Source organism: Elephantulus edwardii, unplaced genomic scaffold, assembly GCF_000299155.1.
Source record: "Elephantulus edwardii isolate Elephantulus edwardi_28Jun2011 unplaced genomic scaffold, EleEdw1.0 scaffold00039, whole genome shotgun sequence".
NCBI lineage: Eukaryota > Metazoa > Chordata > Mammalia > Macroscelidea > Macroscelididae > Elephantulus > Elephantulus edwardii.
This window is the reverse complement of record NW_006399789.1, coordinates 18,682,876-18,708,492: the sequence shown is the minus strand read 5'-3', so window position 1 is coordinate 18,708,492 and position 25,617 is coordinate 18,682,876. Positions and strand designations below refer to the sequence as shown.

Sequence of the window (25,617 nt, the reverse complement as noted above, 5' to 3'; positions counted from 1 at the left end):
TTAACAGTAAACCAAACCCCTTTTCCTTTGAATTAAAAAATAGCAGGCAAACCTTTTAAGAAGTTAGCAAGTCTGAGAAGGAACTCTGGTGGCATAGTCCCTAGATAGTTAGTTGCACTGCGGTCCCAAAGCTGATGTCTTTCTGGCATCCACCAGCAGCTTCATTGACAAAAAGATGGACAACCGCTTTTCATGCAATTTACAGATTCGGAAACCCATTGGAAAGTCAGCATTGAGTCTGTTCCTACTTTTTGGCAATGAATGAGTGAGTGAGCAGGACAGAAAGCCAAAAACTAATGATCGTTTATAATTCATTTACTTAGACTAATATGAATACGATAGAACGTCTGAACTCATTTAGTAAATCCAAAACACCTATTCATGAAAAGTTTCTTATTGAAAAGAAAGGGAAAGAGAAATTTAAAATCTAGACATCAGAACTAACAGCATAATACATTCATATAAAACACACTCAGGATAAAACAGTAATTTTATCTTTTGGTGGAAATGTATATTTACTCATTTTATCCCTAATTGATTAAAGTACTCAATCTATATGTATTTACCTGATATTGGTTAATAGGCACGGCCTTTAAGAAAATCTTCAGTGTACTTAACCAAGCTTTAACTTCTTTGGTCTGGATGCAGGGTGTGAATTTTTTGTGACAGTAAGCCAGTAGTTATTATGCATGGGGGACTCCAGTAGATATGCAATATTTTGAACTAATTGCTAACAGAAAGATCTGTAATATTGGCCGCATGATTTGCTCCTTACGTGTGCCCAAGTATAACTAACTGAATTTAGTACTGCATTTGTTAATATTAGACAAATTTATCCTGACACTTTTATAGGTGAAGCCTCGGAAACATTTAGTCATGGAAAATATAATCATAGTCTTGAAATATTTGCCTTTGCTTGCATGCATTCTAGGCAGGATTTCACTTTATAGTCTTTTGTGGTTTGCTGAGATGAGAGAATGAGATATGGAGAGGTACTTTTATTCTACTTTATAGTCACTATGCCCTTACCAAGCAACAGGTCTTTATATAATTTATATATTCCTTATATCTTACCCTGTAAGAACAGAGAACTACCCTGTAGCCTTTCAAGGCTGCAAATCTTTATGGTAGCAAACTTCCACATCTTTCTCACATGGGACAGTTGGTGGGTTTTAATAGTTGATTTTTCAGTTAGTATCAAGTATTTAAGCTTTATTTAACCACAGTGTCATTAGGGATCCCCTTTTTCCTCTCTTGTAGTGAATTAAATTTCATCTTAATTTGTATCCTATTTCCAATGAATTTTTGTTACCAGAATTTTTGAGGGCAATAAACGTAAATGTAACTTCTGGTGTGAGTAAAATATTTTATGTCAGAATAAAATAGCAAATCATTAAGTAAAGGGCATATTTCCCCCACATGTTTATCTTATAACTGCATGAACTAGGCTTCACCAGAGGCTTTAAAATACTCCCCTGGCTGTCATATTCATAAGTCTTTCTGACCCATTTAAACAGATGCGAGTATATTACTTGGAGCATGCTATAAAACTTACCTTTCACTTATGGAAATGTGCTTATACTTGTTTCCCAAAAAAAGCAAATACAGAGACATGGAATAATGATAGACCTTTGGACACAGAGATATAAAACAGGATCTATGAGTCTTTGAAAGAGCAATTAAATATATCTTCACTCCAGCAACTGAAGATGAACAGCCAGAACAGATGGGCAAGGGGTAGAATAAATGAGAGAAAAATCAATATTCATCATGCTTCTTGGCAGTGTAACTCAACTATGGACTCTGTAGTACACTATTTAGTTCTGCACTCTCGTTCCTGATTTCTTCTTGCAAAATAAAGGAAAAACTGCAGAAATGATACTCCTTGGAAATTGCCAGAACCCAAAGTCTAGCCCTACTGTTATCAATAAGTTGATGCTATTGCATCTTGAATATAGATGGTGGTTATTTGTTAAGTGCCATGACTCATAGCAACCCCATGACCAAGAGATCTGAACCTTGTTCTATCCTGTACCATCCTCACACTTCTATCACACAATAAACCATTGCAGCAGCGACCATGTCAATCCACTTAGTTGAGGTTCTTCCTCTCCTTTGCCAACCCTCCAGCCTTCCCAGAATCCCATTCTTCTCCAGGGAATAGCCCTTTCAATCAACATGCCTAAAGCATGTGAGGAGAAGCCTCTTCATTCTTGCCTCCAAAAAGCACTCCAGCTTTAAAATCCACTGACATTTGAAAAGCACTGTTCTAGACCAATGACTTTCAACCTGATTGCACTTAGAATCTTAAAGGAATTTGTAACTTCAGAGGCCTAAACAGAAAAAGAATTGACACCTTTGAGCTGTGGTATTGGAGAATAGCAATAAACATCCCATGGACGGCCAAAAGAATGTATAGATATATCTTGGACAGGGTGCAGCTGGAGCAACTCACCAAAGTTGAAATGCAGATTCTGAGTTAATAAATCCAGCCTAAGGCTAAAGATACTGCAGAGGATGACAATATTCTTTGCTGAGTTGCTACTCAATGGTTGGTCTTCAAACCAGCACTGTCATTGCAAGCCTGGACGTTGATAGAAACCCAGATTCTCAAAGCTTGCTTTGGACTTCCACTCTGAGGCTGTGATTTAACAAAAATCTTCCAGGTGATTCTGATGCCTGCTGAAATTTGAACCAGATTAGAGAACCTGGTATTTAGACATAGTCAATTTGGTACCTAGTTGTGTTCTATGGTGTATTTTCTACAATTGTTTCCTGTAAATACAGATACTGAAGCTTGAGAACAAGCACTGAAATGAAACTAAGGATATGAGAATTAAAGAAGGAATAGTCACAACGCTCTCTTACTTTTTGACTTCCTTTGCATTCAGAGCAGATACTCTCACAATGGAATTAGAAAAAGAAGCTCCTTGTTACAGACTTCAGTTTCTACCCCCAAAGCCTCTTTATTTCACTGGGCCCCTGGCATTCCTAACGCATCTGGAGCTAGCAAAGCCCTTTCAGGTGATGCTCTACAGTTGCAGGTGTCACCTGCAAAGAACTGATTTATAAAAAAAGCCCTGCTGGGACATTTAATCCCTGTGAAGGGATAATGTAACTCACCTCTAACTGCTGATATATATATATATCCCTTCTGTAGTACTTGTCTTTGTTTACAAGCTTTACTTAATAGTTTTCTCTCCATTAGGCAGCTTGGGGGAATGCTATTTAGAGAGGTAATTGAATTCTTGCCAGTTTCGGCCATGATCCAAAGCTGCTCCAGTATCAGTACTTTCCATGTCAGGTATTTTCCTCTCTCCTAACATACATGGAGGTCTCACAGCTGTGTCTGCAGTGTGTGAGATAGGAATCAAGGCTGTAAACACAGATGTGTACATGTAATGGATCATGTTCTATGCCTGGAAAAGATAGAATGGATTGGCTGTGATGCAAAACGGAAAAGTACAAAAGCAGATATTTTAAATCCTCAAAATAACAATATATTCCCATTTTATTTAAAAAATATATTTATTTCTTTTTTAATTTGGTGTACCATTGAATTGGAGCCAACTGCCAAAGGAGGAGTTTGCTTCTCCTTTTCCAGCAGAGCATCTGGTAGATTTGAACTACCCACTTTCAGGATTACAGTGCGGCTTCTTGCCACTAGACCACCAGAGCTCCACATTACCCTTTTAGAAGTTTGCATTTCTGTTTGTGAGATTTTAATTGGATCATGAAGAGAACTCCATTGTCTTCTCCATGAACTCTGCCAATAAGCCCTTTCAGCATTTAGACTCTCTCCACCAAATTAGAATAACTTAGTCGCCTTATCACTGGAAAAATTATAGGTAGAATATTAGGAATCTTGGTGACTAAAGCAATGAATTTTTTCCTAGCCCTTAGAATTAGTTGGCCTCAAGACTTGGTTAGGTTACTCATCACAGAAGGGACTTTGGGGACTACATCTAATCCCACAGCAAGCTAAGGTACTGAAAACACCAGAGAAAGCATTGACAAATAAGGAAGAAAGTGAGCAAATAAGTAATTATCAGCATGAGGAAGAATAATTTAAATAAAAAAAGAAACTTTTAATTTTGTAATTTTAAAATAGAATTCTGTTCTAGAGATGTTAAGCCAAAAAAGCACGTAATGTTGAGTATGCGATACATGATGTTGTTGGTGTCATTGCACCACTGAGTTACTTGAGAGAGACCATAGAGATCATATCTACAACAGCTCTGAACACTAACCTGAGCCAAGTCCCTTTTCTCTGATTCACCTACCCCCATTACCCCGGTTACTGAGTCAGTCCATCTCATCGAGGGTCTTCCTCTCTTGCACTGCCCCTCACCCCAAGCAAAATGTCCCTCTAAAAGGGCTAGTCCCTCCTTGCAACATGCCCAAAGTATATCAGAGAGAGCTTCAAACCCTTGCCTCCAAGGAGCTTCCTGGTTTCACCCTCTCCTGGATGAAACAGTGTGTTCTCCTGGTAGTCCATGATATATTCAATAGTCATCTCCAGAACCACAATTCAAAGGCATCAGTAATTCTGTACCACAACTCCAAAGCATAAATTTTTCTTCTATCAATCTTAGTCATTGTTCATCTCTCTGATACACAGTAAGTATTGCAAAGACCAGGGCCCAGATCAGGTGCATATTAGTCTCTGGACTAACCTCTTTTCTCTTCAGTACTCTGGAGAAGTTATTGACAGCAGATATTTCCAAAGAAATTTTTTTTAATTTCCTGGCTTCTGGTACCAAGTGTGTTGATTGTGTACACAATCTTAATCTCTTCTCTATCTTGATACTGTCTATTAATCCAGTGGTGAGAATTTTAATTTTCTTAATGTTGAGCTTTAATCCATATTGAAGGCTGTAGTCCTTGAACTTCAGCAGCAAATGCCTTATGTCCTCCTCAGTTTCAGCAAGCAATATTGTGTCGTTTGCATAACATAGATTGTTGATGAGTCTTCTCTTATCTTGATGCCACATTCCTTCCCATAGATCCCAGCCTCCAAGACAATCTGTTCCACATAGAAATTGAAAAGGAATGGAGATAGAATGGATCCCTGGAGTACACCTTTCTTGATTTTGAACCATGCAGTATTTACTTGCTGTTTTCTAATTACTTGCTCCTGGTCCAAATATAGGTTTTGCACACAAAGTATGTGAAGATCATATTGTCACAGATATTCTGTAGTGTAATCCATCACAGCAATGCACGTATGTGTACACAGTTTGAGACCTTGAAAAAATAATTTGTTTCACTATGTATTAGTTTCCTCTTGGTTATTCCTGAAAAGCATTTATAATCTATATTTTAGGTATTCCCTCTCTCCTAATAACCCCTAACAACAGCAACTAACTTAATAAGGAATTCTTACTAATGCCATGACATTGAATCATTAAGCAAGATGACAATTATTCAAACTCACTATATTCTCCAAAGAGAAAAAAGACAGTTTGTTTGCGTGAACTATTTACAGAAACCTAGTTGTGCTCTGTCCCATTGAACCCTTGTAAGAATTGTCTCAATGGCAGAAGGCTTTAGCTTTCCCCTAACTCTAAAACAATACAGTCTTTCCCTGCAAGCCAATGTCTTCTCCTATTTCCCGGTTTATATCATCAACTCTACTTTGAATCTCCATCTCATCTTCTTTGGGAATGCTGCCAGAAGGGTCAAGTCCTTGGAGAAGAACATCATGCTTGGGAAGGTAGAGGGTCAGGGCAGAAGAGAAAGGCCCTGGATGAGATGGATTTACACAGTGACTGTGGCAATAGAGGCAGCTATTCAGAGCTATTATTTATAGGGTTGCTACACAACAACAATTACATGTTCCAGATAAAGGATTTATCTACTTTTCTGTTGTTCTCTATATTTTTTCCCATTAGTCATCCATTCAGTTGTATTAATTATCAGAGATGGTCAGCATCTTTCAGAAAACTGTGCATGGCTCATAAAATATTTCATGGCTGGCATCTTTGAGCAGCTGCCCAGGATGTTTCGCAGAAGTAAATATTCTTTGTCGTTTCCTTTTCACAGTCTGTGGCGATGAATGCACGGGCCTTCTTCTTGGTGACTTGGCTCGCCTAGAGCAGATGGCCGTGAGCATCAACCTCACTGGCCCGCTGCCTGCTCCCTATAAAATGCTGTACGGCCTCGAAAATAGGACTCAAGAGCTGAAGGTAGGTTGATGCAGTAACAGCAGGGGCCAGGGACTGAATGGCAATGCTCTCCAAGCTGCATTGGCCATAATGGGTAAATATTTCATTCACTGCTTGAAATCTGAGGAAGCAGCACTTAGGAAATTTCAGAAACTTTCTAATCGGGTGTTCTCCAAAGTTGAGAGCTGTAATATACAGTCTGCTGCTAAGGGAAGAGAGCCATATGCACCCCCTAGTGTTGACCTAAATTCATTTTATTATGTTACGTAAATATGTGCAAACATAAAATCAGGCAGGAACTTCTCATACTTATAGCTCTTATAAAATCAAACAGATTAATCTTTAAAAATACCCACAAAACCAATAAAATTTAAATTAAAAACATTCATATAAAATAACTTGGGGATTTTTTTTTCCCTGAAAGTAAATTGCTGCTTACTTCAGGAATGTGATACTATTTCCACACAAGGTCTGTGTCAGCGCTGCCGTGGGTACCTCAGTTCTCTACCTTCCCACGATCTGAACAGGAGTGCATTTAGCAAGGGGTCCTGGAATGATATTTGACTTCACTTGACATGTTCCCATGGTTTATGTCCACAGTCAGTATGCAGTGTGATAAAACATACACGCACATGTTGACACGGAGTTCAGGTGACGATATTTATCTCCAAGGTTCCCAGGCAGGGTTCCAGAAGTGCTTATTTCAGGTTATTATTAGCATGCAAATGCATGATTAAAATGTAATATTAGACAACTAGTAGACCTTTGAAAGTAATTTTTAAGCAGGCTACTTTGAGAAGTTCTACTCTAAAATATTCATAAAACTATGAGTAGTTAATGGAATAGAGAGAGAAAAGTTGAGGAAATTGGATCCATTTCCTCTGATGAAAAATAGATGTGACGTGGTTACTTATAGGCTACCAGTCTGTGATGAAGTATTTCTAGAAAAACTAATGAAAGAATTCCCAGATCACTGCACTTGGTTCCCTAGTGGTATCATGATCCCTGTGAAATAAGCACCGCCATTTGATATAAGCTTGGAGTGCATGTTAAAAGAATGGCTTTATGAAACAATAATCAAGCAGTTAGCTGAAATGCATAGATAATTACCATGTGCTTGAGCAACATTTGAAGCCCAGTGGGATTCCCAGACCAGAGCAATCAGTAAGACTCAGAGAAACCAGGCTGTGTATCTCAGAAAAGGAACAATTTACGAGGACTAGAGGAAGGATCCGGTGGTTCATTCATCAGGAATTGGCAGGCTGTGTTCTGGAGAATCTGTTATTTAATCTTGACTTCCACCGAAGGCCAGCAATGATACAACACTTCCTCTGTGCTAAGCATGGAAGTAAAGCCTCACAAGAATCCATGTATGTCAAGCTCACAGAAACCCATATAGTCAGAATGACAGAATCTGCAGAAATAACAGGTTTACTGTCTTATTTTTCCTATTTCAGGGGAAAAAAACCTGAGGCACAGAACACTTTCAAGTAAATCACAAGGTCACAAGACTACTAAGTGTAGAAGTAAAATTTACAGAAGGCCATTCAACTCTGTGATTAGTGGGAGTACAAGTGACTTTTCAAGGCTTGGGAGAAGGCAACAGCCTGCCTGGGATGACACAGCCAGCACGTGCAGCACGTGATGAGATGTCCCTGACCTCCAGCCCAGCCCTTACAGACTGTCCCACTGACGATGCTGGCCAAGGCCAGGAGAGCAGGGGCACAGGCAGGAATTGGCCAGGCCTGTCCGGCAGACATTAGAATTAAGGTCTGCTGTGAAAGATAAGAGTGAACATGGAGGAAAGCAGGGTGATGTGAAGGACAACTTAGAAAGCCAGACAGGAGAATGGGAGTTTACCTTGTTGGCCCAGTATTCAGGGTGGCGAAGAGTCTGAATAAAGAAAATGCAGACCACTGATTTTCTTTTATATGGAAAGAAATGAAAAAAAAAATTAGAAAAACAACTGTTTCAGATAGCTAGAATGACTTAAAAATAAGTGGCATTTAAGGACAGGATGATGATGGAAGCTCTATGGAGGAGGTGAGGGGGTCTGGACAGCGGGCAGCTTCTAAGCGAACAGTCAGCTGGCTGATTGTCACAGGCTGAACACTGATCACAAGTATCTTGGGTTCTGCCAAAATTCTAAGATTTCTTCTTTAAATTTTACCAATCCATTGAATATCTGCATAGTTAAGATCCCATATGGTAACTGAAAGAACTTCTCTGTTTACAGCTGGGTTCTTTAACCTGCATCGTTGCTCCTCAGATTTCAACCATATCCCAGCAAGTTTCAACCAAATCCCAACAAGTAGGGCTCATGAACTCATTGCAACAAAAACATTGCGTGACACAGAACAGTGGTTCTCTCAGTTAGAGAGTGTTAAGGTTCATATCTTAAGAGTATTTGGGCCTTAACTGAGCAATTTGGGGCAGGCCTCAAGGAAGTGGATTTTGGTTTTGGGTTTGTTTTTGTTTTGTCTTTAAGGAAGTTAATGCAGTTCTATTATTGTGTATCCCGAATAATTGTGTTTAAAGGTAACAAGAACAGAGGACAATCAAGGCTGTGATTGGTATGGGAGCAGTGGACACTCACATCAGCCGGGAAATAAGAGGAGGGTGTGTTTTTGTGGTGTTTTAGACAGATTGCAGTGCTGCTTTTTGTTTCATCCATCACTGTCACAGAATGACTTTATCTAAGGTTGGCATTTTGTGAGATTGGTTACCTGCAACAGAAGAGTATGACCCAGCAGTGAGGGCTGGTGAGCTCCTCCCACTCTGAGGCCAGGGCTGGTACATAGGGCCTGGCCAGGGATCCAGGTCAGGGGCTGCTTTCTTCTTTGTTACCTGCAAACTGAGTATCTGTTGGTCTGAGTGGGAGGCTTAAAGAAGCCAACAGAGAAGTTACTCTTGAGTAGCCCCTCACTGTATGTGTGCCTTAACCCTCTTCAAGCAATATTTTCTCATCCAAAGAAATTTAAAAAGCATAACAGCTCTTCCCTAGAGCTAATCTAATAATTGACAAAATCAATACAAAACTCAAAAAGCACAATTATTGGGGTCATTTTCAATAGGTAATTTTCAATAGTGATTCATGTTACTTGTTTGTGTATCCTGTTTGTGTGTTTACCATATACCCCTAAGACTGTATAGATCTGATTGCTATGATCTCTTTTCTTTAAAGATGAGAAGGTTAAATTCTCTGTAGATAAAGGAATAATGTATTCTTTTAAATGTTCAGCCCTGTGATCACTGCGAGGCCATTTACTGAAATGTCTGTGGAACGGTATGTTTTTCAGCACTTGCTCTCACCTCAGCGGGCTCCAGAGAGGCTCATTCAGTTGGCAGAAGGCGATCTGAATACCCTTGTGACAGAAATGAATGAGCTTCTGACCAGGGTAAGTAAACAAAGCCATGAGCCTTCATAAAGTAGAGAAATAATGTAAAGTAACTTAAAGGGAAATAAATTTCTGAAAAGCAAGACTTGCTCTTCCCAATTCCCTTGTTACTGTATGAAATATATAAACGTTGACTCATATTTATACCTCACCTCAAATCCTAGAACCCTACAGCACATGAAAGTCTGGAATACCTGAGGATTGTAACAAGGCATAACATTTCAGAATGATGGTATAGTCTGATAGCTTTATTCTGGAAACTCTTATGATGAAAGTTTTATTTATTTGTGACATGAAAAAAGCATGATTTTGATTATATATGGAATAGAAGACCAAACGCAGTAAGTCAGTTCCAGCCTATGGTGACCCTATGGGTCAGAATTACAGATCTGTCCAACAGGATTTCCAAGGCTTTTTGGAAGACAATTGTCACACTTTACTTCACAGTAAGTTAGAAATTATTAATAATCTTAAAAAAGAAAATCAAATTTAAATGTCTGTGGTGGTGGTGGTGATGGTGTTGTTGACTGCCAGCAAGTTGAGCACAATTCATAGCAACCCTATGAAGAAAAGGCCTGAAGCCTTTCTAGAACTATCCTCATCTCTCAAAGTTAGTAACATTTCCAGAGGTGCCACTCTTTTATCTCATCCTGAGGTTTTTGCATATGTGGGTAACAACAGTTCAAATTCATGTCCCCACATACAGGAAGCATCTTCCGTTTGATAATTTAAAACATTTTTAAATTAAAAATTTGAAAATTATGTTGCACTTTTTTGGTTAGATTTCTTAGGCATTGAATTTTAAAATTGCCGAAGCTTGAAGAGTAAAGTTCTTTTAATGAATGAGGAAAATAGCATAAAGTTCGCCATCTTGTGGCCAGAATCATGAATACACAGAGAACTTGCTTTATCATTTAGAAATCCAGTCTGATTATCTATAAGCTTTAAAGGACAAAGATTACTGAAAACTGGAAGGTTTGTAGTGATTATGGAGTTCATTTCAGATTTTTAAAAGAACTTTCTCAAGCCATGAGATTAAAATAAATCCTCTGTTGTTAGGTTATATAGATCCCAAAATGGGAAAAATATCTGACAGCAAGACACAAGCTGCAGATTCGCACTGCCTGGTGCGTGGGTCCACAATCAACACTCTTGGTACCTGCAGCCAGGAAATAAAAAGATTAATTGCATTGGGATAGTCTGTTGTCAGGGACCTCTCCAGAGTACTAAATAACAATTATATCAGTATGGAGACTAAGCTGCACTTGAACGAGGCCATTGTCTTTGCAATTATGTGCTATACGTCAGAAAGCAGGGCAGTGGCTGGGGATAATAGAAGGAGAATTGGTACCTTTGAGCTGTGGGGCTAGAGAAGAGTATGGACTGCTCTGACAACAAACTGGTTCCTCCTGGAGAGTGTGGAGTCAGGCTGCTCCTTGGAGGCAAGGATTCTGAAGCTCCATCTTACATACTTTGAGCATGTGCCAAGGAGGGACCAGTCCTTGGAGAGGGACATTATGCTTGGGATGGTAGAGGGACAGCGCAAGTGAAGAAGACCCTTGGTGAGATGGACTGATTCAGTGACTGGAGTAATGGGAGTAGGTGTGTCAGAGATTGCCTCAGGATAGAGCCAGGTTTAGAGCTGTTATACATATGAGTCACAGGCAACTTGATAGCACATAACAACAACATATGCTTCTTCAATCCTAACCTGCTTTTCATTTAGGAAGATATCCACAGGGAAATCAAGTGAGCTTCTGAACATACAATGCTAAACAATGGCCCTGGCATTTCAGGTAGCATATTAAACATTTTTTCTTTTTTTTTTCTGAATCTTCCACCAGCAATATAGAGCATACAGACTAGCATTTCTTGTTGTGTATTTATTCCTTGGAATACCTGAAGTAAATTCCTATCATGTTAATTTAGTATTTAATAATTGATTGTCATGCAAATGCAACTAAATATAAAGTCAGACATTTTAAACAAATTACCACATGGTAAGCTTAATTCAGAAAACACTCAGGAATTACCATTACACAAAATGTCCAAGTGAACTACTTGCACTTGTAAGCCGTAAATAAGGCCAAATCTCTGTCTTCTAGGAGTTCAGGCTGGTGTCTGCCTATACCTCTATGGATTAATTTACATTTGAACATGTTGATTGTAATAAGAGGTAATTGCACGAATATATAATGCAAAATTAAAGGACAAAAAATGCATCTGAGAAAATATTAAAAATGGAACAACTTAATTTGCTTACATGTAATTGGGAGAAATTCCATAGGTTATATGATATTTCATCCATCTGTTTGATGAATACTGTTGGCAAATGTTCTGTGTAAGATGGCAGACATTGGGGTTACATAACTGGATAGCACAGCTGACCCAGTCCTTCTTTGATTTTTTTTTTTGTAATCTACACCAAGAAACAGAATTATTTAACTATGAGAATCATTTACAATGTGGATTATATCTCAAGAAACATCAAGAAAACAAAAATCCTCTGGACCCAGAAACATCATCATGATGAATAGTGATTAGAGTTGTCAATGATTTTATTTTACTGGAATCTACACTCAACTCTCATGTAAGGAGAAGTCAAGAAACCAAAAGATAAATTGACTGCCAAAGACCAAGAGTGTCACTCTAAAGATGAAAGTTTGCCTGAAACTGCCTTTGTATTGGCAGTTGCTCTGTGGGCATGCGAAGTTACACAGTGAACAAGGCCGTGGAACAAGAATTGATGTCTTTCAAATGGGATACTGGCAAAGAACACTGAATATGCCATGGAATTAAAAAAGAACGAGTACTGAAGCTACAGAGCTCTTGAGACGCAAGGGTGTTGAGACTTTGTCTCACATATTTTGGCTTATTTCTGGGGCAGCAGGATAAACCCTAGAGGGTGATATCATGTTTGGAAAAGTAAAGGATCAGTGAAATAGAGGAAGACCATCAAAGAGATGGATTGAAGTAGTGACTGCATCAATGGCCTTAACCATCACAGGCACTGCTAGGGCGGTACAGGACCAGACAGAGTTTTGTTCTATTTTGCATATGAGTTGGAGCTGACTTGGTAGCATCTAAAACACACACACACACACACAGAGAGAGAGAGAGAGAAATACTCACAAACCACCTACAACTAAAGAATAAGGTAGAATTGGTCTAAGGTGCATTCTGATTTGTGCATTAGAATTTTCGATATCTCAGCCAGAGATTCTATTTTTTTACCAATATTGAGAACTATTATGGTCCTACAGTCATGTTAACTTTTCCAAATCCACCCAGTGCTACTGCATGAATGATATATATGATCATACATGTCAACTGATACTTCCCAATCTCACAAAATTATATTTCCCTTAAAAGCAGGAGGCATCATCTTGATAGTATTGTTATCTTGCTATCATCAAAATGCCATGAACACAGTGGGTCTTGAACGCCTTTAGAAATAATAAAACTAGTTTTTAGATGTTACTGTTTTGATTAACTGTCATTATTACTCTCTCTGGCTCACAGTGACCTGGTGAATAATGGGAGAATCCTTCTCAGTCCTGAGTCAATGGCCATGGTGAGGTGGGCATCAGGCCATTGTTCTTGATGGGGTTTTAACTGGTTGATTTAGGAAGCAGGTCATCAGGCCATTCTTTTTAGTCTGCTCTTTCTGATAACTGAATCCTGTTCAACATCACAGCAACATGTAGGTTCTCACTAATAGATAAGTTGCTACCTGGAATCGCACTTGCATCTTCTACACAGACAGGATTCCACCACTAAAACACCAGTGTCTCACAATCTGTTTACACTAACTTATTCATCATTTTAGGCTTGGTTTGGTGGCGTAGTGGGTAAGAAGTTGTGCTGCGAACTCAAAGGCAGGTAGTTCAAATCCACCAGCTGCTGGGTGGGAGAAACACGAGCCGTCTCCCCGTGTGCGAGTTACAGCCTCGAACAAACCACTGGAGGATCAGCTATGTTTCGGTTATGACTCTACGGTACATAAAAACATTTTTGTCTCAAAAATTCTTACACTGTCAACAATATTTTATTTATAGTGTTTTCTCTTTTGAAAGAGTGAAAATATAAAAGAAATCATATTTACTTCATTTGAAATTTTCAAAACGGACACTAGAAGTGTTTAGGGAAACGTTCCACATGTAGCTCTCTCATTGTCATTCCACAGAGCCAGTCGGCTGCTCCCCTGTCTCTCTCCATAGGGGCTGTCTGTCCTAATAGCTTGCCTGAGGAGTACTTCACTGCCACTTAGATATCCAGAACTAGTAGTGTTTGAAGATGACCCCTGAGACTCTCGTATAAATGATTAGAACTGAGACTTAATTTTAGCAGGAAACCATATGAGTCTGCAGACACAAAGGTGGATGGCACCTAAGCATTGTTATCCGTTCAGCAGTTAGATTTGCTACATTAGATTCTAGTTTGAACATAAAGAAGGCAGAAAATGAAAGACACTAGTGATATCCAACCAAGAAAATTATGTGCCGATTTCAAGAGGCACAGTGAGAACTGCTTGAGCTAAAGCAGAAAAGTCACAGCTACATTGTTCCGAGGTAAATGAATGTGTGCCTGTTGGTAATGCATGCTGCCTGGATAGAAATACTCCAAAAAGCAAAACAAAACACCCTCCAGAAAAAAAGAAAAGAAAGACCTGTCTGAGTGAACTAATTTTTTTTAAGTAATCAAAGGTACGAGAGCTCTATACAAGGTATTTTGAGGCATCATTTACAAAGAAACCCCAGACGTAAAAGGATATACAAAATGAGAAAAATCAAAGATAGAGAATGAAAGGAAGACTGCAGAACATATTAGGATAAGTGAAAAGACATTTGTCAAGCACACAAAGAACAAGGTAATACTCGTATAATCTTACATCTATCACCGTTGTTACTGTTGTGTGCCTGTGAGTCAGAACTAACTCATAGCTGACCTTCCAGAGGGTTTTCAGAGACAGTAAATCACACAGGAGGAAACGATCCATCCTTCTCCCATGGAGCAGCTGGTGACCGTGTGCCGTACGGATTGCAGTGTAGCTTCTTACCACTAGGCTAACGACATTTGGCATAGCTGTCTCTGCGGAGGTCTCTGGTTGCTGGATTTGACAAGTGTGACTCTTCAGATTAATTACTATGTGATGAGAAGTCCTTTAAAATGTCTGTATGTTGTTCTCATACATGATGTGAAATGTGGAAGCCCTAGTGGCATAGCACAAGATATATCAATTTGCTCATCCAAAGGTTGGCAGTTCAAACCCTCCAGCCTCTCTTGTAAAGATTTACAACCTGGGAAATCCAAGTGGGTCACCGAGTTGGAATCAACTAGGAAGCATTGAGTGGAAAACTTACACACTTAATTCATTGTCGTTGAATCAGAACTGACTCATATCTCACCATCCAGTGAGTTGTTTGAGGCTGTAAATCACATGGAAGGAGATTGTTCCTCTTTCTCCCACAAAGCTTCTAAGTGAATTCAAACCAGCAGAGAGACTTGGGCTTTGGGTTTGACACAGAATTCCACAGAGTATGTTAATGTTCTGCCTTCTACCCATAATGCTCAACATGTATTGAACATGAGCCAAACATAATGTAGTTTTGGATACTAACAAAATACGTTATCTATGAGGCAGAAACCATGGGTTTTATTTCCAGGTCCCAGGATATGTGAGTTCATATGAATCACTTAACTCATTAAACCTTCATTTGTATCTGTTGTGAAAAGAAGTATCCCACCTACTTTGTAGTTCCAAAGGCAGGAAGGGTAAATGAGACATTAGAGAGCCTAGTAGATTGTTTTAATACCTGTGTTAGTGTGGAGTACAGCTGTGCCTGGCTTGGGTGTCAGGGTGCATAAGCCATCCTAATTGTGTGCTTTTCCCACAGCAAGAACCTTTTGCCCTCGTCTCCTCTAAAACTCTGGCAGACAGAAGGATCTTCTCCTTAACAGCGGATTTCCCAAATGTAACGTCTTTTTTTTGCTCTTGGCCACTGCTCCCATGGATGTTGATTGTAGAGCTCTAGTACAAGAAAGTCACTGAGCACTTCAATCTTTTCTCCGGAGAAAGAGACATTGTTCTTACTAGATATCACTGATAAACTGGTCCTCGTGGGTTCTGCCCACCTGCTATCCTCCTGCCTCCCCTGACATGATCCTCAGGGTTAGTCACAGGTCCAGTTTTTAATTGCCATGAGGCAGAAGCTGGGATGCAGTGTGGTTGGGCCCTGGGCTCCCTTTCCAAGGACTCACCTAACACACAGCTCTTGAGTAAAAGCTTCCTATGAGGCTCCAAAAATACCCCTGAAATCTGTCCAGCTGTCCACTGGCACTGGCACGGTCATTTTGAATGGTATTTGAAAGACATACAAAAAATGCTTTGAGTGTTGGGTTTTTTAGGGTTTGTTTAGTTGTTTTATTTTCCTTAAAGAGCCGTTAGCACCTCAAAGAGATAGCTGGTTTGGTTATCATTTTATCACCCAAATATGCAACACATTTGACCATCTAACATTTGCTCTGTGCCTGTATCTGAAGAATAAACAGAAATAAGACCTAGTATCAACCTCCTCAGGTGGAAATTAGATCAGTATGAGAAAATACCTGAGAAAGGAGATGCAGGCATATATTGTGGTAATGATAATTGTTTCAGAAAATGTATGAAACGAGAGTTAAGAAAGTCAAAGAGAAGACAACAGTTCCTCCAAATCTCGGAAGTTGAATTTATTTTCAATGCCTGCAGAGCAATTACAAGTCAATGGTGTGAACAGAAGCTTCTGAGAATGTTCAGGAAAAGGTAAGCAGTAAGGAGGCAATAAAAACAGTAATGTAATTGACTAGTTTAGTTTTGGAAGATTGTTATTTAGTCATACGCTTAACAGTATTCACTGGATATCTTCTATATGTTGGGTGATATATTAAGAACTGGATATAAGGCAATAAAACAGACCAAACTTCTGCCCTCTTGGAGCCTACCTTCTAGTTGAGGAGGTAAAACAAACAAACAAACAAAAAACCCAAACACATATATATAAGGCAACACTTAAAGAGATACTTCTAAAATGCATGCTTCAATGAAGGAAGTGTTCGGTCATAGTGGTGTGAGAAATTAAATACCCAGTGTGTTGTTATTAGTATGTATCTTCAAGTCACAACCCACCCATAGCTGGCCCTACAGCAGGTTTTCAGAGGCAGTTAATTGCATGGGAAGAGATTGCTCAATTGCATGAGAGGAGAGATTGTCCATCTTTCTCTCATGGAGCAGCTGGTGGATTTTAACCTCGTGCCTTTGGGATTGCATCAGAGTTGATTACCATGAGGCCACCAGAGCTGAGGAATAGACAAGAGAATAGCAAAGGAATAGATAAGCACATGAATGACAAAGATACTGTCAGGTAAAGTGTCCCAGTGAGCTTGTTCCAGGCAGAATACAGCAAGATTTTAGAAGAGATTGGCATATTTATTATTTAAAAGAATACTGAGAAACCGAGCACAAAATCACTTCTTAAACTTGTTTCTTGTTACAAGGCATGAAGGGTCCGTAGTAACTTCACTTTAAATTGGTGTTAAGAACGGAACATTTGTGGGAGCTCTGGTGGCTTAGTAAAAAGAAGATGCACTGAAATCCCAGAGGTGCATTGTTCAAATCTACTAGATGCTTTTCTGGAGAAGGAGAGGCAATCTCCTCCTGTACTAGTCAGATCTGATTTGATGGTACACACACAAAAAGTAGTAAAGTAAAATAAAATTTAAAATCTTAAAAAAAAGGGTGAAACATTTGTTAGTGATAGGTCTTACAAATGACCAAATAAATCACTAGTGAAAGGATAAATTGCAAGTAGAGGACCACTGAAGCAGTGATCATTTCCTAGATCAACCAGAGATTATAAAAATCAAAAGCAGACCCGCTGCCCTTGAGTCAGTTCGGACACCCAATAACTGTCCGTCAGGCTTCTAAGACTGTAAGTCTTTACAGGAGGTGACTGGCCACCCCTTCCCTCTGAGCACCTTGTATGTTTGAACCCTGACCTTTCAGTTAGTAGTAGAGCATCTGAGGTAGTAAACCATCGGGGCTACAGAATTTTTAGGAGTCAGTACTAATACATAATTTCGTTTCTATACATTCACCTGCAGTAAGTGAGATACTTTCAGTTATAGGCAAGAATGGGTACATGTGTAAATTTTGAAATGTGTAACATTTTCTTTTAGACAATGCAGAGGTTTGTTTTTTTTTTAATTAGTAACAAGAATTGTTGGAACTGTATGGTATGAATTTAATATCCATTATGGTTTTGGTAATATTGAGAAGACATTGATAAAGTAAGAAGTCAATTTCAAGTTCAAATTATCATGCAAGTTTTCTATAAAGCTTTTATTTACATATTTAGAGATGAATTCTTAAGATATTGGGAGATGACTGGCACATAGATTGTGTTTTTATTATGGTGTTCAAATGATATGTGAAAAGAGGAGGATATCATGGTTCTTGTGGCCAGGTGACAAGAAGTTGCACTGCACAATCCCAAAGGCACATAGTTTGAGGCCACCAGCTGCTACCCTGGAGAAAGATGAGCAATCTCCTCCTGTGTGATTAACTGTCTCTGAAAACCCACTGGAAGGTCAGTAATGGGTCAGTTCCAATTCGATGGTACACAACAACAACAACATCATAGAGTGAAGCCATAACTGAGATTGGCTGTTAGAGATAGCGGTAGATGATTCTGGGCTGTACGAGGAGGAATGTGGCATCAGGATTGGTTGAAAAGTCATCAACAACCTGTGTTACGCAGATAACACAACCCTGCCTGCTGAAACTGAGGAGGATCTGAAGCGCTTGCTGCAGAAGGTCAAGGACTGCAGCCTTCAATACGGATTGAAGCTCAAGATCAAGAAAACAAAGATTCTCACCACTGGGCCAGTTGGTAGCAACAGAATGCATGGTGAAGAGATTGAATTTGTTAAAGGTTTTAGTTTGCTTGGCTGCACAGTCAACACTCTTGGTACCAGCAGCCAGGAAATCAAGAAACTAATTGCACTGGAAAGTCTGGTGTCAGGGACCTCTCCAGAGTACTGAAGAGTAACAACGTCAGGCTGAAGATTAAGGTGCATCTGATCCAAGCTATAGTTTTTGCCATTGCATGCTATGCACCAGAGAGCTGCACAGTGACTAGGGATGATAGAAAGAGAATTGATGTCTTTGAGATGTGGTGCTGGAGAAGAGTGCTGAATATACCATAGACTGCTAGGAGAACAAACAGGTTTACCTAGAGAGGGTGAAACCAGGCTGCTCCTTGGAGGCAAGGATTCTAAAACTTCATCTGACATACTTTGGGCATGCTCCAAGGAGGGACCAGTCCTTAGAGAGGGATATCATGTTTAGGAGGGTGGAGGGACGGTGCAGATGAGGAAGACCCTTGATAAGATGGAGTGATTCAGTAATTAGAGTAGTGGGAGTGGCTATGTCAGAGACAATGAGGTTGGCACAGGATAGAATGGCATTTAGAACCATTTACATAGGGTCACTATGACTCGACAGCACATAAAACCAACAACATTCTGTAGTTGGATCCCCTCTATATTGTTGTTGCGGAGATCCCTGACCACAGACTTTCCCAGTGTAGTACGTCATTGAGTGCAACATGACTCTATGTCAGAGAAAAAAAGAATTTGAGACTGTGATGTTTATGGAAGCAGTTTACCAGGCTTCCTATCCACTGAACTGCTGCTGCTATGTTTCAACTGCCAATCTTTTGGTTAGCGGTGAGTCACCCAGCCCTTGAGCCACCCAGGATTCTGTGTATCCATTGTTGTTATTACATGCCATCAAGTCATTTACTACTCATAGCGACCCTATGTACAACAGCCCTAAATCCTGCTCTATCCTGAGCCAACCATACTATATCCGACACAGCTGCCCCCATTACTCCAGTTAGTGAATCATCTTGTCAAGGGTCTTCCCCTCCTGTGCAGTCCCGCCACCCTCCAAAGCATGACATCTCTCTCCAAGGACTGGTTCCTCCTGGAAACATGTCCAAAGTATGTCAGATGAAACTTCAGAATCCTTGCCTCCACAGAACAGCCTGTCTTCACCCTCTCCAGGATGAACCTGTTTGTTCTCCTAGATGTCCATGGTATATGAAATACTCCTCTTCAGTACAATAGCTCAAAGGCACCAATTCTTCTTCTATCCTCCCTAGTCATTGTCCAGCTTTCTGATGCATAGCATGTAATTGCAAAGACCTTGGTCTGGATCAGGTGCACTTTAGTCTCCAGACTGGCATCGTTGATCTTCAGTACTCTAGTATTGATTAACCTTCTGCAAATCATTGTGCACATATATTGTGTGAACTGGGAAGAGAAATTTTTATACATTCCAGTGAAATTTTTTTAGTCTTTTTATTTTATAATTTGTGATGGAAACACTTGCAGGTTGAGAAATTACATGATAATAACGAAATAGAAAATCAACCTTTTATGTAAAATCTCAAACATCTTTCTAAATTAAACCTCTCATTACCCCTGGGAAATCACAAAACACAGCCCAATTCCTGCAGCATCTCTTACTATGTTCCATGATGGCCAGACATTTAGTTCTATTTAAAATCCACTTATGCGTAATAATAATTTCAATTTTTGGGGCATGTCTAGAATGAAAACACTCTGGCACAAAGATTATAGCATATTAATACTCTGCCAGCTTAGACATTATTCAAAATTATATTGAGACAGTTTGCAATTCTTTATTATCTGTGGTTAGACTATTCATATCTTTTTAATCAAAAGAGCTTTTTTTGAACATTTATATACACATACACAAATGAAGTAAAAACCTATTTCAGTATATTTTAAACCTCAGAGTAGCTTGTTGTGAAACTTTAAAACTTCCCATATCAGCTTTGTTTGACTAAATATGTTATATCCCAATTGTACACATTAAATTGGTCTCACTGTGTCAAATGGCCTTTTCAATGTACATTAAAGGTGAACCTGTTTGAGGACACTTTTGGAGAGGTTAATAGCCTCTGTTTTGTCTAGGTGACAATGGTGTGGTGCTTGATGATTGTCATCTTTACTGGTATTGCTATGTGGGACACGGTGGTACTTAGTCTCCCTTAAGGTTTTTACTGGCATTTTCAAAGTGTTATAAAATAGGCATTCACTACTTAGCACCTAAATATTTCCCCCTCTTTGTTTCTTTAATTAATGTATTGATCTAAAGTGAATCTATAGGATCGAGCTTATTGAGACACACTGCCTGTGCCTCCTTCAAGTGATCATTGTTGACTTCCACCCTAGTTCAGTAGATAAAATAAGAGTGAAACTACAATGTGTGGGGGCTGAAGACTCCATTAAAGACTTTTGGCAAAACTACCTTGAAGATATTTCAAAAATAATTGCTCTTTGTCGCTTCTCCTCTGCAGTTCCATATAACGACGGTTTTAAACAGACCAAGTGCGGTTCTCTGATTTCCATTTAATGGAAGAAGTAATAAAGTTTAATTGTATACTTGAGCATGGGGTGTCATTTCCAGTGCATCTGATCAATAATTCATCGATTGCCTTTGGCTCAAAGTAATATTTGAAAGAAAATGTAGCCAAGGGGAGCTTATCTAGCTGTAGCTTCATCTTCCCTATTAATTATGCTTTTTCTGAATTTGGATCATTAGGCGACCAAAGTGACAGCAGATGGCGAGCAAACTGGACAGGATGCTGAGAGGACCAACACGAGAGCAAAATCATTAGGAAAATTCATGAAGGAGCTTGTCCAGGATGCAGAAGGTACTGAAAAATCACAACAATCATTTCTCCCAACAGAAACAGAGACAAAAAGATTACAAAGACTCTTACAAGGAAGACATTTCTAGTTTCAAGGTTTGGTATTTTTGTTTTATGTTTGTTTTATGGGTTTTGTTTTTGTTTGTGGGGTTTTTTTTAAAATCTATTTTAGTCAAACATTTCAAAGAGAATCTACAACCTGTGGTGTTGGCTTGTTGGCAACAGTCTATGAAATAGTCATTATAGATAGCTACAAAATAGCAGTCAGTTGAAGGCATTCTCTTCAGGAATGCTGACATTCTTGAGGAAAAACTGCTGTGATTAAACACCTAATCACCAGCTTATGCTTTGCTATTGCTTATATTCAAAACAATTTAAAATATTTTCTTTTTGTTAGAGGATAATTTTATCATACCACTTGGTATATTCAAGCAGCATTTTTAATTTCCCGTAATGGCTTTGCTACCGGTTTTTAATGAACATCTGTTGCTTCAGATTTGGATGGGCTACCTTACCAGAAGCTGTACTTCATTTAGCCCACAATTCTCTAGGAGTTAATTCTTGGCATCCACTCGTTCGATTGAGAATCAAAGTGGAAGGCATTCTTGGGTGAAAGCCCAGATGAAGAAACTCTTCAAGAAAACATAAAAGGCAAAAAAATTAATAATAATAATAATAATTCCTAAATACCTAGTAATATTGGAAAGGAAAATATAACATACATTAAAGATACAAATACATTTAGAAGATAGGAAAGAGTGTAAACATTTTCATTGTTCAACAATATTGGGCATTTTACATCGCTTTGTATTACACCCAAATAAATAAAAATTAAAGATTAATTGCACGGTGGAGTCTCATCAAGAGTTCTCTGGAATCATTAATGTATACTGCATTGAAACAGGTGAGGGAGAGAACTGATTAAAAGCGATATAGGATTAGGTATTATTGTCATGACAGGAGTCCAGAATGAAGGCTGATTAGTGGAATGGATTCGGGAGTGGAGGAATTGTATAACAATGAAAATTTTTTTTTACTTTTCAAAGAGAAGAGTGGAACAGGGTCGGGGAAGGGGAAGGGAGGTGGGCAGGGAGAAAAATACAACAATGAATGAATGGAAATCCAAAGTCTCTGTAAATATTCATTAAAATTATTAATAATAATAAAGATGGATTACCACAAAAAAGAGAGAGAGAGAGAGAGAAGCTTCCAAAGAACTCCCACTCCAGGTAACAAGTTGGAAGTGTAATCTAAGAGAAGACCTCTCAGGATCTAAAGTAGAAGCTAACCCACCCGAAAAAAAATATTTCAGTTACCTGTTTGTGGTTTAGCCTCTGGTAGGTAAAATTTGTACTTCTTATTTTCAATAGACAACTTGAAAGCGGCAACAACAAAACCACAAACTTCCACTGCAGTTAGAGGAGGTTAGCCCTACCTGAGACACTATAGTCAATATTTCAGCAACTTTCTTTTTTTTGCCACGTTTATATTCAGAATCCAGAAAATGAAAATTGTTGTATGATAATGTATATTTTAATCTTACATTAATAATGCTGCTTACTTTCTTCTATACATTGAGCCCTCAACTTCCTCCCACAGACAAAATTCACATCCATCATTTTGGTATCTGTGTCTTCCTTTTAACATGTTGATAAGATTTTCTTTCTGAATACCTAAACATGGAGTAAGGTCATATAGTTATGTACTACCCAAAGATGCTGGCCAAAGGCACACAGAAATGATAAGAAACCCAGTCATTACTCACAGAAACCCCTGGTTCATGCACTCACAGAAAAGGGTAAGCTATCAAAAAGTAAATAATATGAAAGTTTGTGATTGGAGAAGCTGGACAATATGAAGAATGTGGCATGGAGGAAGACTTATCAACAACTTGCATTATGCAGTTAAAATAACCTTCCTGGCTGAAAGTGAAGACTTGAAACAGATCAAAGCCTGCAATAGGAATTACACAGAATCACCAAGAAAACAAAAAAGAGACAACATCATGTTAGATGGAGAAAAGATTGAAGTGGTCAAAGACTTTATTTTAGTTGGATCTCTAATCAACACCTATGATGGCGGCAGCCAAGAGATCACAAGATATGTTGCATTCGAAAAAATCTGCTGTCAAAGACTTCTACAAAGTGTTAATGAGCAAGGATATTAGTTTAAAGACTAAGGTGCACTTGATCCAAGCTATAGTATTTTCACTTGTTTATATGCACCTGAAATTTGGACAATGTGTTAGAAAGACCACAAACTAATTGATGTCTTTGAATTGTAGTGTTGGAGGAGAAAATTGTATCTGCCATGAACTGGAGAATGAACAAATCAGTGTTGGAGGAAGTGTAACCAAGGTGCTCCTCAGAGACAAGGCTGCAGAGACTTGCTCTCACATACTTTGGGCATGTTACCAGAGATTACATTCTAGGAAAAGTGAAGAGTAAGAAAAAGAGGTACAATGAGATAGATTGACACTCTGTACCAGTGGGCTCAAGTATATTAGAGATGATAAAGATGGCACAGTATAGGACAAAGTTCAGATTTATTGGTAATAGGATTCCTGTGAGTTAAGGACATCAAGAAAATAAAACTTAACCCGGGGCCAACAGGCAATATTATCATAAAGGGAGAAAAGATAGGTGTTGTCAACAAGTTCATTTTGCTTGGATCCACAGTCAACACCAATGGTATGACCAGCTGTCAGGAGATCAGGGCATGTATAGCTTTTGGGAAAGTCTGCTGTCAGGGTTCTCCACAAATTCTGAAGAACAATAATGTCAGTTTTAAGACTATGATGTGCCAGATTCAAGGCAAAGTCTTTCCAACCACCTGCTATGCATCTGAGAGCTGAACAATGAACAAGGATGACAAGAGAAGAATCGATGCATTTTCATTGTGATGTTAAAGAAGAGTGAGGAGCATCCCGTGGACTGTCAAAGCACAAACAGATTTGTCTTGGAGAAAGTGTAACCAGTGTGCTCTTTTGAGGTAAAGATGGTGAAGCTTCATCTCACATATTTTGGACATATTGTTAGTAGAGAATATTCTTCGGAAAAGGTCATCATGCTTGGAAAGGTGGAAGGTCAGCCAAGGAGAGAAAGACCCTTAATGAGATACATTGATGCAATGTCTATGTAAGTAGACTCAGATGTATTGAGGATAATAAGGATGGCACTGGACAGGACAGAGCTCATGTCTTTTAGTGTCTATGAACAATGAGTTGTACTGGACCTGAAAGCATGTAACAATAACAACAACATCATAAAGAGTATTATGCATTACTTCATTGTGGAACAATCCGGCAATTGCTTATGTTGGCCTAGAAAAAAGTTTCTTTTTCTAATTACGAAAATGCCAAACTGGATAGTTGTGATTCCAAACCTGACAGAAAAGGAAAGACTATTCATTTCTGCTACCCTGCACCAACATAAATAATGAAAACTTTTGTCAAAAACTTTAGCAGACTTAATCCAACTGTTAAAAACTAATAAAAGTTCAAGTTTAAACATGCCATTTAAACTAAACTAAATTTCTATAAGATATTACTATTTCTACAAACTTTGATGATTTAAAGAATTTTAAAACACCAATAGACTTTGAATAGGTTATGTATTATATCTACACATTTGTTACACTCTTAATACTAAAATAATGATGAATAATCATCAATAATTTTAGATTTTATTGTTGTTGATGATGATATATACCATGAAGTCTGAACCAATTCATAGCTGACCCTGCAATAGGCTTTCAGATGCAATAGATCACACTGAAGGAGATTATCCATCTTTCTCTCACAGAACTGTGGGGAAATTTGAATCACATTTCTTTGGGTTGGCAGTTCATCTCCTTACCACTAGGCCACTAGAGCTGTCAGATATGTAATGTTATTATGTGGCTACATGTCGTGCTGTCCAGTGGAGTATGGCCCACAGCCACCTGTGAACACAGATGTGAACTCTGTCCCATCCTGCACCGTCCTCATCATCTCTGATACACTTGAAACCATTGCTGCAGTCACTGTAACAACTCATCTCGTTGAGTGTCCTTCTGCTTTTCACTGACCATCTGCCTTTCCACGTATGATGTCTCTCCAGAAATCACTCCTAGCAAAATGCCCAAAGTATGTGAGATGAAGCTTTGTCATCCTTATCTCCAAGAAATATTATGGCTGCGCTTTCTATAAGACAAATCTATTTGTTTTGGCTGTCCATGAAATAGTCAGCACTCTTCTCCAATACTACATGTTCATTTTGCTGTCCATGAAAT

General features: G+C 38.8%; 1 protein-coding gene across 1 annotated transcript in view; it reads left to right on the top strand.

Annotated features, from left to right (window-relative positions):
* LAMA2 (laminin, alpha 2) overlaps positions 1-25,617 on the top strand; it is a 746,602-nt gene that overhangs the window by 499,328 nt on the left and 221,657 nt on the right. The window contains exons 33-35 of the mRNA XM_006885032.1: positions 6,046-6,188; positions 9,467-9,565; positions 21,237-21,348. Coding sequence (XP_006885094.1) covers positions 6,046-6,188; positions 9,467-9,565; positions 21,237-21,348 — 354 coding nt within the window. The remainder of the gene's footprint in view (positions 1-6,045; positions 6,189-9,466; positions 9,566-21,236; positions 21,349-25,617) is intronic.